Below are 12,970 nucleotides of genomic sequence, written 5' to 3' on the forward strand. Positions count from 1 at the left end.
CATGAAGAGCAATTTGCAGTGTCAAAGTCGAACAAAGTTACAATTAATAAATGCTGATCCATGCTGTGAAACAATCCATCAGATCTTATCTGTTGAGCCTACAAACTGCCGCTTGTAGTAGCCTCTAAGGTTGCTTGTTATATCGTTCCACCCGCTCGGCTCGCTCTTCCCGTTGAGTCAATGTTGACCAGGACCTGTCCCGGCATGTACGGCTCTGATTTGTTTTGGTTGAAGGGAGAAATGCTCGGTCTTAAAGTGAAGACATTCTCTAGGTAGGACTCTGCGGTTAGAATATCCCTTTCAGTAGATCCCCTGTCGATCAGACCTATTAAGGAATCGTTATTGATAGACAGGACAAGGGCGATGTTTCCTCAACATACGACCACAGCCAATGTTTGAGTTACATTCGCGTTCCTCCAGATCCTTTATGGCTACGGACAATTTAAATCCGCTGTATGTCCACAGACCAAGTAACAAAAAGCGATGCACCGAAATCTGAAGCAACGGAGCTTCCATGCTTGGACACATCCGTCCAAGCGCGCATCCTTTCTCGGTGCACGTCACAACAGATTTGGAACATTGCAATCAATCGGAGAAACAGTCTAGCCTGATAAAACCAATCAATCACTTGAACCATCAATGCCCATTTTATTGTAGAACCCAAGTTAGAATGTAGATCCTGACGACGGCGAGTAACCAGGATCTCGTCCCACAATGGCAGGATGCTTGAATTTATAAATAGATAGACACCTGCCTCTGTTTGTTCCTGGGTTGGACTCCGGGGGCGTCATCCTACAGCATCGTTAAAATGCGCTTCTCGTCTATCTCGACAGCTCTTCTAGGCCTCATCGGATCAGTCAGTGCTTTCGGTGGTATAGCTCCTGGTAGTAGACAATTCAGAACCTTGGAGCGCCATGGCCTCACTGTCTTCAAACATGCCGCTACCAATTCGAAGCTTGAGTATGTGACCAATTCAGGAATCTGCGAGACGACGCCTGGTGTTGGCCAATACTCCGGGTACTTGTCTATTGGTAAGTTGATCATACTTGATGTCCTAAGGTCCTTTCTGATAAAAATTATACAGGGAAAAACCATAGCATGTGGTTTTGGTTCTTCGAGGCTCGTCACAACGCTGAGAAGGCCCCCCTCGCTATCTGGCTCAACGGCGGTCCTGGGTGTTCCTCAATGATAGGCCTCTTCACAGAGCATGGGCCTTGTCACTTTGTCAATAACGACACTGAACCGTCTCTCAACCCTCATTCCTGGAACGAGTACGCGAACATGCTCTACATCGATCAGCCAATCGGTACTGGCTTCAGTGTTGGAACCGAAGACGTCAACTCTACAGCACAAGCTGCCCCTTATATCTGGAAATTCATGCAAGTCTTCCTGGACCGATTTCCCAAGTACAAATCCAGAGAGTTTGGTCTCTTTACACAGTCCTACGGTGGACACTACGGCCCTGAATTCGCCGATTACTTCCTCAAGAAGAATGACCAAATTGAAAAGGGTAATGCTGAAGGCCACAAGATCGATATGGTAGCGCTGGGCATCAACAACGGCTGGATCGATCCGAAGCGGCAGTTCAAATCCTACGCAACATATGCCAACCGCAACCCCTACAAGCAGATTCTTAACAACAAACTTCTCACTCGTTTCATCGACGCCTATGATAAGTACTGTCTGCCCGTCATCAACAACTGCACCCAACTCGAGGGTCAAGATGATGAATGCGCAGAGGCTGATGATGCATGCAACACCCAAATGTACACCAACCTCGAGATTGCAGGCAGAACCGACTTCAACGTCTACGATGTGCGTATCGGCAGGGATGATGTTGACCCGCCAGAGACGTTCCTTGAGTATCTCACGCGGGCCGAGGTTATGGATGCAATTGGAGCCAACACCCGTTTCGCCGAGTGCAGTGACACAGTTTATGCAAATATGGCGACGACGGGAGACGGTCAGTGCCCCTACGACGGCGAGGTTAAGGATTAATGCTGACATGGTACAGGTGCGCGTTCATATGTCGGGCCTTTGGCAGACGTTGTGAAGCGTGGCATCAACACGCTTCTGTGGGCTGGAGATACTGGTAAGTGGCAAGTTGGTGACACAAATAGAGCAGAAACTGATTTACATCTCACAGATTGGATCTGCAACTGGGAGGGTGTCCTTTGGGCATCTTATGCGCTCGAGTGGCCCGGCCAGAAGAAGTTTGTGGCAGCGCCCTTCAGCAATTACACGGTCAACGGCACAGCCCATGGCCGATACAAGACGGTGGGGAATCTGTCCTTCCTCAAGGTTTGGGAGGCCGGACATTCAGTGCCATATTATCGTGAGTACCCCTGACATTGCCCAAGATTACCGGCTGACAGAAGAATAGAACCTAAGACTGCACTGCAAGTGTTTAAACAAGTTATGCAGAAAAAGCCAATCAAGGCAACCTGATGAGATAAGAACTCCCCCAAGAAATCATGTTTTCTTCAAGGCGTTTAGGTAGACGGAACCCTAGAACCACCAGGTCATGGTATTCGTAATGCATAATATCATTTCAATGTTTCATGCTTGTACCACCAGACCCCAACCATTGAGCGTTGTGCATTCTAGACATCCTGCCTTGTTCTCGTATATTCAAGTTTACATGTAAGTAAGATACAAAAGTAAATCGTACGTCAAGGTCGTACAGACAAATAGCGAATATGTAAAATACGTTCCAAACTCCCCGTGCCATGCGGTTCCTTTGCTTTGCTTTACTTTCCGTTTTCGTTACTGTGGCTTAACCTTTTCAAGACGTAGATCATTGATGACCATATACCGGCTGAGAGTGATCCAGCCATAGCGGAACCAGACCATCTGGCTTCTGTGCGCTTGCGTCATGGCGCTCCAAGCAGTGCCATAGGCACCACGACCAACGAGCTGGTTCATGAATACCAGACTTTCGGGTCGCTCCTTATCCTGATCCTTGACACCAATGGATGAGAGTAGCGTGGGAACAAAGTCCATAAAGGCGGAGTACTTGCGCACGATGCCTACGGTGGAAAGGGTATATAGATCGACGGGGCTCGGCCACTCGGACGCGGTGGTAAGGGCCTGGATGAAGGATCTGGCACCCAGGTAGAGAGAGATATGGTTGGGATGAGAAGACACGCCATTGCTGTCAAATGTAATGAGGATGTCAATGTTGGCAGTGGGCTTCATATTGTTCTTACGCTCCTGACCAAATTTGGGCGCAAACGTGCTTCCCAGCAGACGAGCGATCAGGTTCTTGTCCCACATTCTCGTCATGGAGTCGGGAAAATCGGTGCTGTAAGTGAGGTATCAGTCAGTCTTTTGGGCCACAAGTGCCAGTGATGGTGATCACAGGTATTCAACATACGGGTTGTCGACCACAAAAACATCGTCCTCGCTCTGTAGTCCTAGCGTCAGGCCGCTCTTGACCAGCTCCTTCTTGCGAACTTCTCCTAATCCGTCGGCATCTCCTATAACACGCCAAAGTCACCATCAGCCAAAACTGCTTTCAACCAATTTGTGTAGTCGCATCACGATGCGACTGCAAAGCACGGGTCGCCTCAGTCGGCTCATACCAGTGCTTAGGCATAGAATCTTGACGTGGTTTCCGTTCTCGGGTCGCGTGAGGGCGAGGACGGTCGGGGAGAAGAACATGGCTTCGTCGTCGGGATGCGCAATCAGGAGACAAACTCGCTTGTTCTTGATGGGCGATTGGGCAGTGCTGGCTGTGAACATGTAGATGCCTGGCACCACAACGGCGAGGCCGGCGAAGATGTGAAGAACGTTCATATCGGGGGTCGCTTCGAATACGGTGCTATGGTTACTTTTGCGACAGGATTGCTAGAGAACTACGACTTCGGCTATTGGGTATCGGATGGATGTGGACGATGATCGTTACAGCAGCGCAAGGTCTATATGAGCTGTGAGCAGACAATAGAAGCTACACCAAGGTCAATTGAGTCGTTGAGAGTAAAGACTTGGCTCCTGTCGGAAGTTGGTCGTGACCCGGGTCATAAACGAGTTATGATGGCTGAGACAAAAGTGGCACGAGACGCGAGAAATAACAAATGAAACTTGGTCGTGGAGGGGCAGGAGCTCACGAGGCCGCAGATGCCAATCGCTAAGACAACCCCCCATAGACCTGAGCCTAACGGTTCACCGCCTCACTAGACTGTCCCGATGCATTAGTTAACTTAGCTGAAGCTCAAGTTCAGCCTGCTCAGGAAGCCCCTCTAGCCCCTCAATTTACAGAGGGTTGGGTAGTGGCGTTGAGCACGGCAGGGCCCGAAGCTTCCATTCCAGCGTCATGCGCTAGGCCCATTGGGGCAACCTGTTGACGTTGACGTTAACCTCAGGTGAACCTCAACTTTGAACTTTACTCAAAGTTGCCCAAGAGCTTCATCTTACGACACAACCACCATCAACTGCCGACCATGGCCCGTCAACGAAAGGAAAAGTCTGTCAAGGATATTAAACTTGAGCAGCCAGATCGATCTGGTCCCACTAAGGAAACACTTGTCGATTTCGCAAAGGGGCGTGATCTATTTGCAGAAGCTGATCGAAGACAACGCGAGCTCAACGGCGAAGGTCCCCTCTTGTCCCCTCGAACAGAACGTATCTTTGAGACAATACTATGGACTGGAGTCATTGCAACCGTGCATTTCACATTCGATGTCCTAGTACAGCGACAATATGCAATGGAAGTTGATTGGTTTGCTATCGTCCAAAGGACTTTCACAGCCTGGCTTTGTAAGATGTCTGCGATCTGTACCAATTTGTCTACTTACATGATGTTTCTTTAGTGTTCATCGGCCTCTTTTACGTCTTGCATCCACATTACTCCCATAAGTCATTCTTTCCGCTTGTTCCGCAACAATACCAAGAGACTGTTCGTCAGGCCATATTCTTTGTCGCGAGCACCGTAGGCGGCTGCTACCTCATCCACATCAGCAACAACTACGGATACATAGCAGTCATGAAACAAGCTCCTCCTTTAGGCTGCTTGTGGGTATGGGCCGTCGTCGAGATGGACATTCTTTGGGCGTTTCCGAGTTTATGCATTGCCGTTGCATATGCCTACAAGAATGGATATGGTTTCCGATAAACAATCAAGTCTATTCTGCTATTGACTTGTTGGGCTTAATTGCATCTCCCAACTCAGACGTTGTGGCGGGACCGCCATCCTCAGCCGACTCGGTTGACTCGTTGCTCTTGACTGCGAGATCTGTCAAGGTCCCGGCCCTCGATAGGCCAGATCGATCACGATGTGTCAACCGGCTCACCAGGTCTTCTAATCGATGGATCCTATCCCTCTGGCTCTCAACTAACGACTCGAGTTTGCGCGAGCTCTCATCCATCTTCATCTCTCGCCATTTCGTCCTAGATTCCAGATCTCGTAATCGAGATGAGATCATGCTCATTTGCATGAATTGCACTCTCGCAGTCAGACCTTCTCGCTGTCTCACTAGCTCCAACGCTTTCGTCCTCACTGGCAGCCATGCCATGGCCACTGTTGTACGTCCATTCCAATTCCTCGGCATGAGTGTCCATGACTGCCCTTGGTCACCAACACTCGCCTTAGCCTCCGTCTCAGCGACAATATCGAGAAGACGCTGCTCCAGATTCAATAGATCTTCCATAACAAAGTTGTACATCTGATATTCGGGTTGCTGTGTATGGAAACCTTCATGCTGGGCATTTATGGCTGCTACGAGATCCGCCAGCCAAGTAGATTCAGTTTTGTACCACGACAAAGATGTTTTGACACGGAAATACTCATCGTCGCTATTTCGAAGGAATGTCAGACGAGCATAGAATGCTGCAGCAATGGCGACGACAAAGGTCAGCATGCCCGCAACGTTGGCGCTTATGGAGAGGGGCGAGTCTTGCTGGCCATCACTGGAGTCCATTGAGCCTCACAGGTCAGGCAGAGGGTTGAGGGCGAGCGTAAGAGTCCTGGTATATGTTACGGAGAAAGAAATTCCAGCAAGTACATTTTGAACGCCGTCAGTCAATTACATGGAGTGTTGAGTAGAGCCTAAAGATCCAGTCGAGCTGACCGGGAGAGCTGAAACCCCTGTAGCTATCATCTCATTCACGTGATACTGCACGTGATGCCGAATGAGACTCCTTTCTTGTTACAATTACAAACTTCTTAACGTAACGTAATGGTGAATAAGGAGGGCATTGGAGAGGAATCAGGCTCAATAGAAGACATGGGCAAACGGTGATTTCATGTATCTAGTTTAGAATATGACATGATTCCTATATAATGCGCTATGTGATACACCATGCAATTAACACCTCCTTATCATCAGTAGAATCATACTGGATATCATTATCTATGCGAAGAAGAAAATGCAAATAAACCCGCTCTAAATGGAATCATCCACTACCTCGGAGCTCTTCCCCTGCTGGGCCGTGTCGAATCAGCAAACGTGATACCTCGTCGGCTTGGTGGCACTCTCTCGGTGCCCTCGTCGTCATCACTGTCATCACCTGCGTTGCCTACACCCAGAGCAGCCTCTCTCCTCCTCCTTTCCGCTGGTGTCTCGCCAGTCTCTTCCTCACGCTCATCGTCCCCTTGAGCTGATAGAACGGCGAGACGGCGTTTGCGCTCAACAGCTGTCTCACCTTGCTCCTCGGATGGCTTGGATGGGCTCGAAGGGCCTGCATGCCGGGAGGGAGACGCAGCTGGGGCCTCCGTTGCCTTCGCCTTTCCGCTAGAGTGATGCTCAGCAGCCTTGGCTGCCTTGACTGCAGTTTCGGGTGGCAGGTCCTGTTTGGCAACCTTCTTGACAGCTTGCGAGGCAGATGATTGCTCTACAACCTCCTTTCTTGTTCGTGAATCCAGCTTCTGTACTTCACGGATGAAGTCCTCCTTAGTCATGCGTTGACCAACACCGCCAATCGTGAATCGAATGGCCTTGTCATCGGCTGCTTGGTTCTCCGCAATAGACTTCTTCCTAGTCTGTTCATTGGAGCTGTTGCCTCCGAACACGCCTCCAAAATTGGTCCATCCAGGTTTGGCTGCTGCCTTCTCGGCGGGTGTGGTGCTGGGACCGGCTTCTGAGTTCTCACCCTTGGTGGTGGGCAGTTCATAAGTTTTAACGACTTCACCGTCCTCGTCTTCGACAATAATCTGTACCTTGTTAGTTCAATCCTTTGATGCAATTCTAGGGATGCACGTACCGTGTTTCCAAATTGGTAGGCTCTGGCAGGTTCGTGTCGTCGATCTTGGCCCTTTTCCTTACGCTTCTCGATTTCAGTATTGTAGACTTCACCCACCCTCTTCCTAAAACCAGAGATAGTCCATAGCTTGTCGTGGCCAGGCTTAACGGCTGTGATGGGCACATGGTCTTCGTCTTGTCTGTGAGAATCGGGAGCAGGCTCGACATCAAGAACGTCTCCGTCCTTGTTCTCAAATATCAAATCGTGCCCCTCCTCGAATACGTTCACAGGCTTGGGGGGTGTCTTCTGGCCGCTGCTACCGATGGGGCTATCTTCTACCTTCTCAATCTTGTCGGTATCCTTCTCCTTGGAGCTATCATCGGCCGCCAGAGTTGATTCAGTGTTGCCTTGCGAAGGTGACTCCTCTTGCTCGGACTGTTCAGTAGGGGATAAAGGCGTAGACGATTGTCGCTGGGGGAAGATAGCAGACTGAGCGATGGGTCCTCCGGGGCCATTGTCTTCCCAGTTCTTATACTTGCGCTTTCGCGACACAACCGATGATGAGCGGCTGCCACCTTGGTCTCGCTGTCTGCGTAAAAGATGACTGTAAGGCCCATTGGGAGGAACCAGTGCATCGGGAGGGAGCTGAGGTCCCTTCTCTTCGTCGATGGATGCCTCAGAGAAGGATCTGGCTTGAGATCTGGATTGAGAAGAGATTCGGGGTAGTCGGTTCATCCAAGAAGGTCCATCTTCGGGCGCAGCTGTGTAAGACATGGTCAAACTCAAGGTGTTGATACGCTTTCCAAGGGTAAAGACGGCAATTGAGGAGCCATGGACAAGAATTGATGTGACAACCATGAAGCACACTATCGGCCACACGAGATATATGAGCTCATAATGTTCAGTATTCTCGGGCGGCATCTCCGCCAAAGGTACCGGCTCGTCATGCTCCAATTCAGCTCGTGCCAAGATCGCAACGAAGATCGCGCCCACGCCGATTGGGCCGAAATGACCAGCGAACAATGCTTCACGCCATGTTTTGACGTCTGGTATAAACGGTTTGAGGGCCAGCATGATAGGGATCCGGCGAAAGAAAAGGACAAAAATGGCGATGACCACAAGACGCCAGGCCATCATGCCAAATCGACCATCGTTGAATTGCGACCACGGGATGATGGTTCCAAAGTAGACGAAGTAAGTCAAGTTAAGCAAAAGATCGATAACGTTGGAAACATGAGACTCTTCAGTCTTCTCGCCGAACCAACCGTCGTTGGAGAAACCAACTCCTGCTGCGAAACCGACAAGCAAATCGTCCATGCCCAGGATACTACCAGAGCCGGCACACCACAACGCAACAACGAAGTAGAAAACGAGGAAACTTTCTCGATCGATGAGGTCGCGCTTCTCAGCGAACTTGATACCATGGCGAGCGATGTAACCAATGGCAAAACCATAGATGGCGCCGAAGATGCACTCGTAGAGAAGAACATACACAACGAAATGGAAGCTCACATCCTGTGCATCTCGCTTGTACTGAATAAGGTACAAAGACAGATAAATGAAGGGGAATGCCATTCCGTCGTTACACCCAGACTCGGCGGACAGCAAATCTCGAAGATGCTTAGGGACTCGCTTTGCAAACTTGCCCTTTCCTACCACAGACGATGCCAGGACAGGATCAGTAGCAGTAACACACGCAGCCACAACAAGACTATCGAGCCAATCCAGTGCAGGGATCATCCAGAAGATGAACAAACTGACAATAAGCCAGCCGAACGTCATTACTGGGACCAAAAGAAAGACAACAGACTTCCAATGGCGCTCCATGTAGAACTTGGGCAATTCGACACCGACGGCGAAACATTGGACAACAAGAACAATTCGGGAGAACTCGACGGTAACGATATCGGTCGAACCCCATTCCTGGGGATTAATCAAATTGGCTGCATGAGGACCGAAGATTACGCCACAAAGGGTAGCGACTGTGGCTTCACCAATGTACATGCGCTCCTTGATAAAGGACGAGCAGAGCATGAAAAGGGAAGTGAAGCCGCCGAGGATAATGTACACCAAGTGCGGCTTGGTGATGTCAAGGTGACTCCACGCCATGTTGGGCTATAGGAATAAAGATACAAGAGGTTCGGTCGTTCGATTGGCCTTGACGGCGCTCGATACTTGTAGTGTCGCAATCTCGGAAGCGATCAAAGCAACGTTATCGCAATGGGGAGGAAATCGGGCGGCGACGCCGCGATCAATTGTTGTTGGCAACTCGTATGCGAGAGAAGTGCAACGTCCACGAGAGGAGTAGGTAGGTAGTAAAAGAGCGATGAGAGGGGAAGGCCGTCAACAGAAACAGTTGGCCTAATGTCAATTGTTGTTGTAGGGAAGGAAGAAAAAGAATTTCTCAACGGCCGCCCGAGATCAACACGCAAGAACGAACCGTTTGATCCCCGTCAATCGGCGCCGGGCTCAAAAATGGCACAGGCCTTGAACAGTGTCGTCACAGGGCAACAATGCCTGTAAAGCCGGGATGGCACGCCACTCGACGCCACAAAGGTCTAGGCGTGATGAGACTTATCGATGTTAATCTGGAGAGCAGATAAGGTATTCTCAACAGAATACAGCCACGAAGAATGACGGTAGAAGTTCAAATGCTCCAACGGCTTTCACTGGAGGTTTTTTCTTAACCTCATCGGCTGGAGATTTGTGTCTCCGGAGGGGTGTCTTCTAGCGCAAAAATCGAAGTTCATCGACGAGCAAGGGGATCGTCACCACCAGCAGCCATCCATCCATCTCACGACGCAGCACACACAGCCAGTGAGCGAACCACAAGGTCAAGGTCAAGGAACAGGGGGCCCCAGTCGGATCAAGTACCGCCAAGAGCCTCTCAGTGGGGGCTCGCAGGGCCATTTGATGCGCCGCTGCTTTTATCCAGAATCTTCGCGACACCCAAGCCGGACAAGACGGCAATATACCAAGGCTCGAGAGGTCTATCGTGTTGTTCTATTCAATATCATTTCGAGACTGATGTTGTAAAACAAGCCCTAGGTTTTATTCATAGAGGCTCAACCTATGTTTGACCCTTTGAATCGAGACTCAAATACTCTGTACGGTACAGTTTCACGATAACGGTCTAGATCACATCTCAATAAGCCCTGTCTTACTCGTCAGCTTGTCCTGTCCTCCATGCATCTCCCTTGTTCAACGCCATGACTTTATTTCAATCACAACGGTCTGGTTCCACTTCTCGCCTCAACATCTTTCTCTAATACGCTATTCTGTGCCTGTATGCTCACCCACACCTATACACATTCGTCTTGTATCAAAGTTCGATGAGAATGGCATCCGAAGCCTAACGACGCCTAATCGATAGTCTCACAAAAGCAACCAGGCCGTATCATATCATGATATGGTGCCCATAAACGAGATATGCCGCTAGCCGTTGATTGCTTGAATAGCCTCCAGCTGCCTGCCCGAGACGATAAGAGCAGTGTTCGCATGTACTGGTACTGTGACCCCGGCAGTTCCGTGCGAGATAGAACCATGTCCTTCGGTCTCCAACGGGAATTGACATTCTCACTCTGAAGAAAAATGAACACAAAAGAACAAGATTGCGGGCAATGGATATGACCACCTGAAGACCCTCCAGCCAATACCTGTATTTCTTGGCACTATAGCATTCCCTCGATGACGACTTTTGCAGCGCTAACCTCGGTTTTATCATCTCGAGTCATTTGTTCATCGTCTCGAGTGATAGACTGATCCGCAACATGATCATCATACTGATGAACATTAACGTCGAGCTGCATCAGATCCCCACGAAAACGTGCCCATCCTAGACGCTTCTCTCGCTGCAAAGGGCGACCGAAGGAGAAACGACCCGGCTCTTGTTTCCTCTCTTGATTTGTGCATCTGTTCCACTAAAATTCGTGTGAACCCCAGTTACCAGCTTGTTGTCTTTGGCACATGGTTTGAGGGTCTGTCAAATCAAGGTTAATTTTTTACCGCTCCTGCGGCCATAACCGCAGACAACCTTATTTCCCTGTCGAGCTGCGAGATCGATTTTATGCTTATTATTTGTCACGAAACGCCCGAGCTGCCAATGGTTGATAAACGCGGCGTTGGAAACGGTCTAGCTGGGCCTCTCGGGGGTCTAGATCAGGAGCATTTGGCCCAGGCCCTTCAACTTCTACATGCAGAATCGCTCAGGTAAGACTCCATCGAATCTCACTGTGAATCTGCAAGATCAAATTGAGCCCATTGACAATCGCCTTGGTTTGTTGACGTCAGTGAGGACGATAGAAAACACGCTACCCTGTTTCCAGCAAAGCTTCAAGCTCTTTTCACCTCGAATCTGGGTTTCTTAACTCCACAGTAATAACCGCAAGGTCAATACACCGCTCATTCTAAAAAGAGATCTGCGAACCTCCTGTACGACTTGTGAGGGCATCGTGTCTCACGCACACAACGTCTTGCACGTTGTGAAGAGAGCACCAAAGTTGAAGAAACGTCAATTGACCTTGCATTTTATAAGCCTTGGAGATCTCTTGGAGATCTGGAGGTCCCTGGATTTTGGTGCAGCCAAGAAGCCCAGAGATGCACCCCAGGCTCGCCAGTCACTCGGCGCCAAGGGCCAAGCTCACACGTGAAGTCGCCAAGAGGTAAAAACACACCAGGTGGTGCAAATGCACAAGAACATGATTTGACGATAGCTTCATTTTTATCGCAATCGAGTATTGCATCTTTCGTGTTACAGAGTTTTGCGATCACGAAATCGCTGAGCGCCACGCGAATATGTTACTCGATCACAATGAGCAGTTATGCGATAGGCTTGAAGGCGAACCACTCGGCACCATATATCACATACACACAAATTACATGCATCTAAGGCCAGTATTAACAAATTCGATCTTGAAGGGTATTCTGTTATTTTCCGGCTATCTAAATGCCTAACTACGTGAGCTTCTCTCACTTCCGTTGACTTGTATCTCAAGTTGATACAGAAATTCACCAACTCCCTCGGTCAAACAAGTACAGTGATCCCACCCCTCAGAATTGAAATGAATTACCAGCCAACTCTCTAGTTGACGACCATGTACATAATAGCAGACATGGCCAAAGACGCACACATGAACCCAAAGCTAGGGGTATGAACAGAACCACCAGCCGTTGTGGGCGTAGGAGTCGGTTCCTCGCTGGCAGACGCCGCTGTTTGGCTAGCAGCACTCGGCTTTGTCACAGAGGTCATCATGCTAGGAGGAACAGGCATGGGAAGAGAGCCAGTTGGCTGGTCTGTGTCGATTGCAAGAACTGTGCTCTTGGTGGCAAGGTCTTCGTCCACTGAAGACAGGGGTGGTCCATCTAGACTATCGTCTGACTTGTCGTCTCGAGTAGTGTGGCCAGTCTCAATTAAGATATTCTTCAAGACCTTGGTAGAAGAAGCAGAGGTCGTTGTTGTAGCTAGGGGCTGGGTTTTCTCAGGCTCGGGCTCCTGTTTGGGTTGAGTCTGAGGCTGAGTCTGAGGTGCAGACTCGGGTTCCGATTGAGGCTCATCAACATCTCGACAGAGAACCGCGACAAGATTGCCCTTTTGACCACGGCTTAGAAGTGATTCAAAGCTGGCAGAGACGTCACCACATGATGCTTGTGATGAAGCCCTGGGCTTGCTGAACTGAGTCCTAACAAGCAGCACTGCATGCCCTTGCCGTTGGTGAAAGTCTTTGGGGGGTGGCATTGGGAGAGTGGTGTATCGTAGGGCCCTGAACACCAGGTCTCTGGGAATGACTTTATC

General features: G+C 49.7%; 6 protein-coding genes across 6 annotated transcripts; 2 read left to right on the plus strand and 4 right to left on the minus strand.

The window, feature by feature from the left end:
• Window positions 1–751: 751 nt before the first annotated feature.
• FVEG_10284 (carboxypeptidase D) lies at window positions 752–2,610 on the plus strand. The gene is made up of 5 exons (XM_018899361.1): window positions 752–1,031; window positions 1,085–1,963; window positions 2,015–2,092; window positions 2,147–2,335; window positions 2,384–2,610. The coding sequence occupies exons 1-5, from the start codon at window positions 809–811 to the stop codon at window positions 2,446–2,448; spliced, it is 1,434 nt and encodes a 477-aa protein (XP_018757417.1). The 5' UTR covers window positions 752–808; the 3' UTR covers window positions 2,449–2,610.
• Window positions 2,420–4,232, minus strand: FVEG_10283 (N-acetylglucosaminylphosphatidylinositol deacetylase). The gene is made up of 3 exons (XM_018899360.1): window positions 3,585–4,232; window positions 3,377–3,479; window positions 2,420–3,304 (listed from the first exon to the last, which is right to left on the minus strand). Exons 1-3 carry the CDS (start codon window positions 3,796–3,798, stop codon window positions 2,767–2,769), a joined length of 855 nt encoding a protein of 284 aa, XP_018757416.1. The 5' UTR covers window positions 3,799–4,232; the 3' UTR covers window positions 2,420–2,766.
• A 157-nt stretch (window positions 4,233–4,389) lies between these two features.
• On the plus strand, window positions 4,390–6,238 carry FVEG_16775 (hypothetical protein). Its single transcript, XM_018906004.1, has 3 exons — window positions 4,390–4,758; window positions 4,812–5,523; window positions 5,591–6,238. Exons 1-2 carry the CDS (start codon window positions 4,443–4,445, stop codon window positions 5,111–5,113), a joined length of 618 nt encoding a protein of 205 aa, XP_018757414.1. The 5' UTR covers window positions 4,390–4,442; the 3' UTR covers window positions 5,114–5,523; window positions 5,591–6,238.
• Window positions 5,085–6,026, minus strand: FVEG_10282 (hypothetical protein). Its single transcript, XM_018899359.1, has one exon. The coding sequence runs from the start codon at window positions 5,916–5,918 to the stop codon at window positions 5,124–5,126; it is 795 nt and encodes a 264-aa protein (XP_018757415.1). The 5' UTR covers window positions 5,919–6,026; the 3' UTR covers window positions 5,085–5,123.
• FVEG_10281 (CPA1 family monovalent cation:H+ antiporter) lies at window positions 6,224–9,729 on the minus strand. Its single transcript, XM_018899358.1, has 2 exons — window positions 7,201–9,729; window positions 6,224–7,150 (listed from the first exon to the last, which is right to left on the minus strand). The coding sequence occupies exons 1-2, from the start codon at window positions 9,286–9,288 to the stop codon at window positions 6,401–6,403; spliced, it is 2,838 nt and encodes a 945-aa protein (XP_018757413.1). The 5' UTR covers window positions 9,289–9,729; the 3' UTR covers window positions 6,224–6,400.
• A 2,340-nt stretch (window positions 9,730–12,069) lies between these two features.
• On the minus strand, window positions 12,070–12,913 carry FVEG_10280 (hypothetical protein; the record flags this gene model as incomplete). The annotated part of the gene is made up of 1 exon (XM_018899357.1): window positions 12,070–12,913. One exon carries the CDS (start codon window positions 12,911–12,913, stop codon window positions 12,260–12,262), a length of 654 nt encoding a protein of 217 aa, XP_018757412.1. The 3' UTR covers window positions 12,070–12,259.
• Between the last annotated feature and the right edge of the window lie 57 nt (window positions 12,914–12,970).

Source organism: Fusarium verticillioides, chromosome 9 (genome assembly GCF_000149555.1).
Source record: "Fusarium verticillioides 7600 chromosome 9, whole genome shotgun sequence".
Lineage (NCBI taxonomy): Eukaryota > Fungi > Ascomycota > Sordariomycetes > Hypocreales > Nectriaceae > Fusarium > Fusarium verticillioides.

What these genes read in the sequence shown, in the direction of transcription:
- FVEG_10284 (XM_018899361.1), top strand. Translation starts at nt 809, where the DNA reads ATGCGCTTCTCGTCTATCTCGACAGCTCTTCTAGGCCTCATCGGATCA. An exon ending in TATGGCGACGACGGGAGACG is followed by an intron (nt 1,964 to 2,014) that starts GTCAGTGCCCCT and finishes GACATGGTACAG; the next exon opens with GTGCGCGTTCATATGTCGGG. An exon ending in TCTGTGGGCTGGAGATACTG is followed by an intron (nt 2,093 to 2,146) that starts GTAAGTGGCAAG and finishes TACATCTCACAG; the next exon opens with ATTGGATCTGCAACTGGGAG.
- FVEG_10283 (XM_018899360.1), bottom strand. Translation starts at nt 3,798, where the DNA reads ATGAACGTTCTTCACATCTTCGCCGGCCTCGCCGTTGTGGTGCCAGGC. An exon ending in GATTCTATGCCTAAGCACTG is followed by an intron (nt 3,480 to 3,584) that starts GTATGAGCCGAC and finishes GGCGTGTTATAG; the next exon opens with GAGATGCCGACGGATTAGGA. An exon ending in GTTTTTGTGGTCGACAACCC is followed by an intron (nt 3,305 to 3,376) that starts GTATGTTGAATA and finishes CCTCACTTACAG; the next exon opens with CACCGATTTTCCCGACTCCA.
- FVEG_16775 (XM_018906004.1), top strand. Translation starts at nt 4,443, where the DNA reads ATGGCCCGTCAACGAAAGGAAAAGTCTGTCAAGGATATTAAACTTGAG. An exon ending in GACTTTCACAGCCTGGCTTT is followed by an intron (nt 4,759 to 4,811) that starts GTAAGATGTCTG and finishes ATGTTTCTTTAG; the next exon opens with TGTTCATCGGCCTCTTTTAC.
- FVEG_10282 (XM_018899359.1), bottom strand. Translation starts at nt 5,918, where the DNA reads ATGGACTCCAGTGATGGCCAGCAAGACTCGCCCCTCTCCATAAGCGCC.
- FVEG_10281 (XM_018899358.1), bottom strand. Translation starts at nt 9,288, where the DNA reads ATGGCGTGGAGTCACCTTGACATCACCAAGCCGCACTTGGTGTACATT. An exon ending in CCTACCAATTTGGAAACACG is followed by an intron (nt 7,151 to 7,200) that starts GTACGTGCATCC and finishes AACAAGGTACAG; the next exon opens with ATTATTGTCGAAGACGAGGA.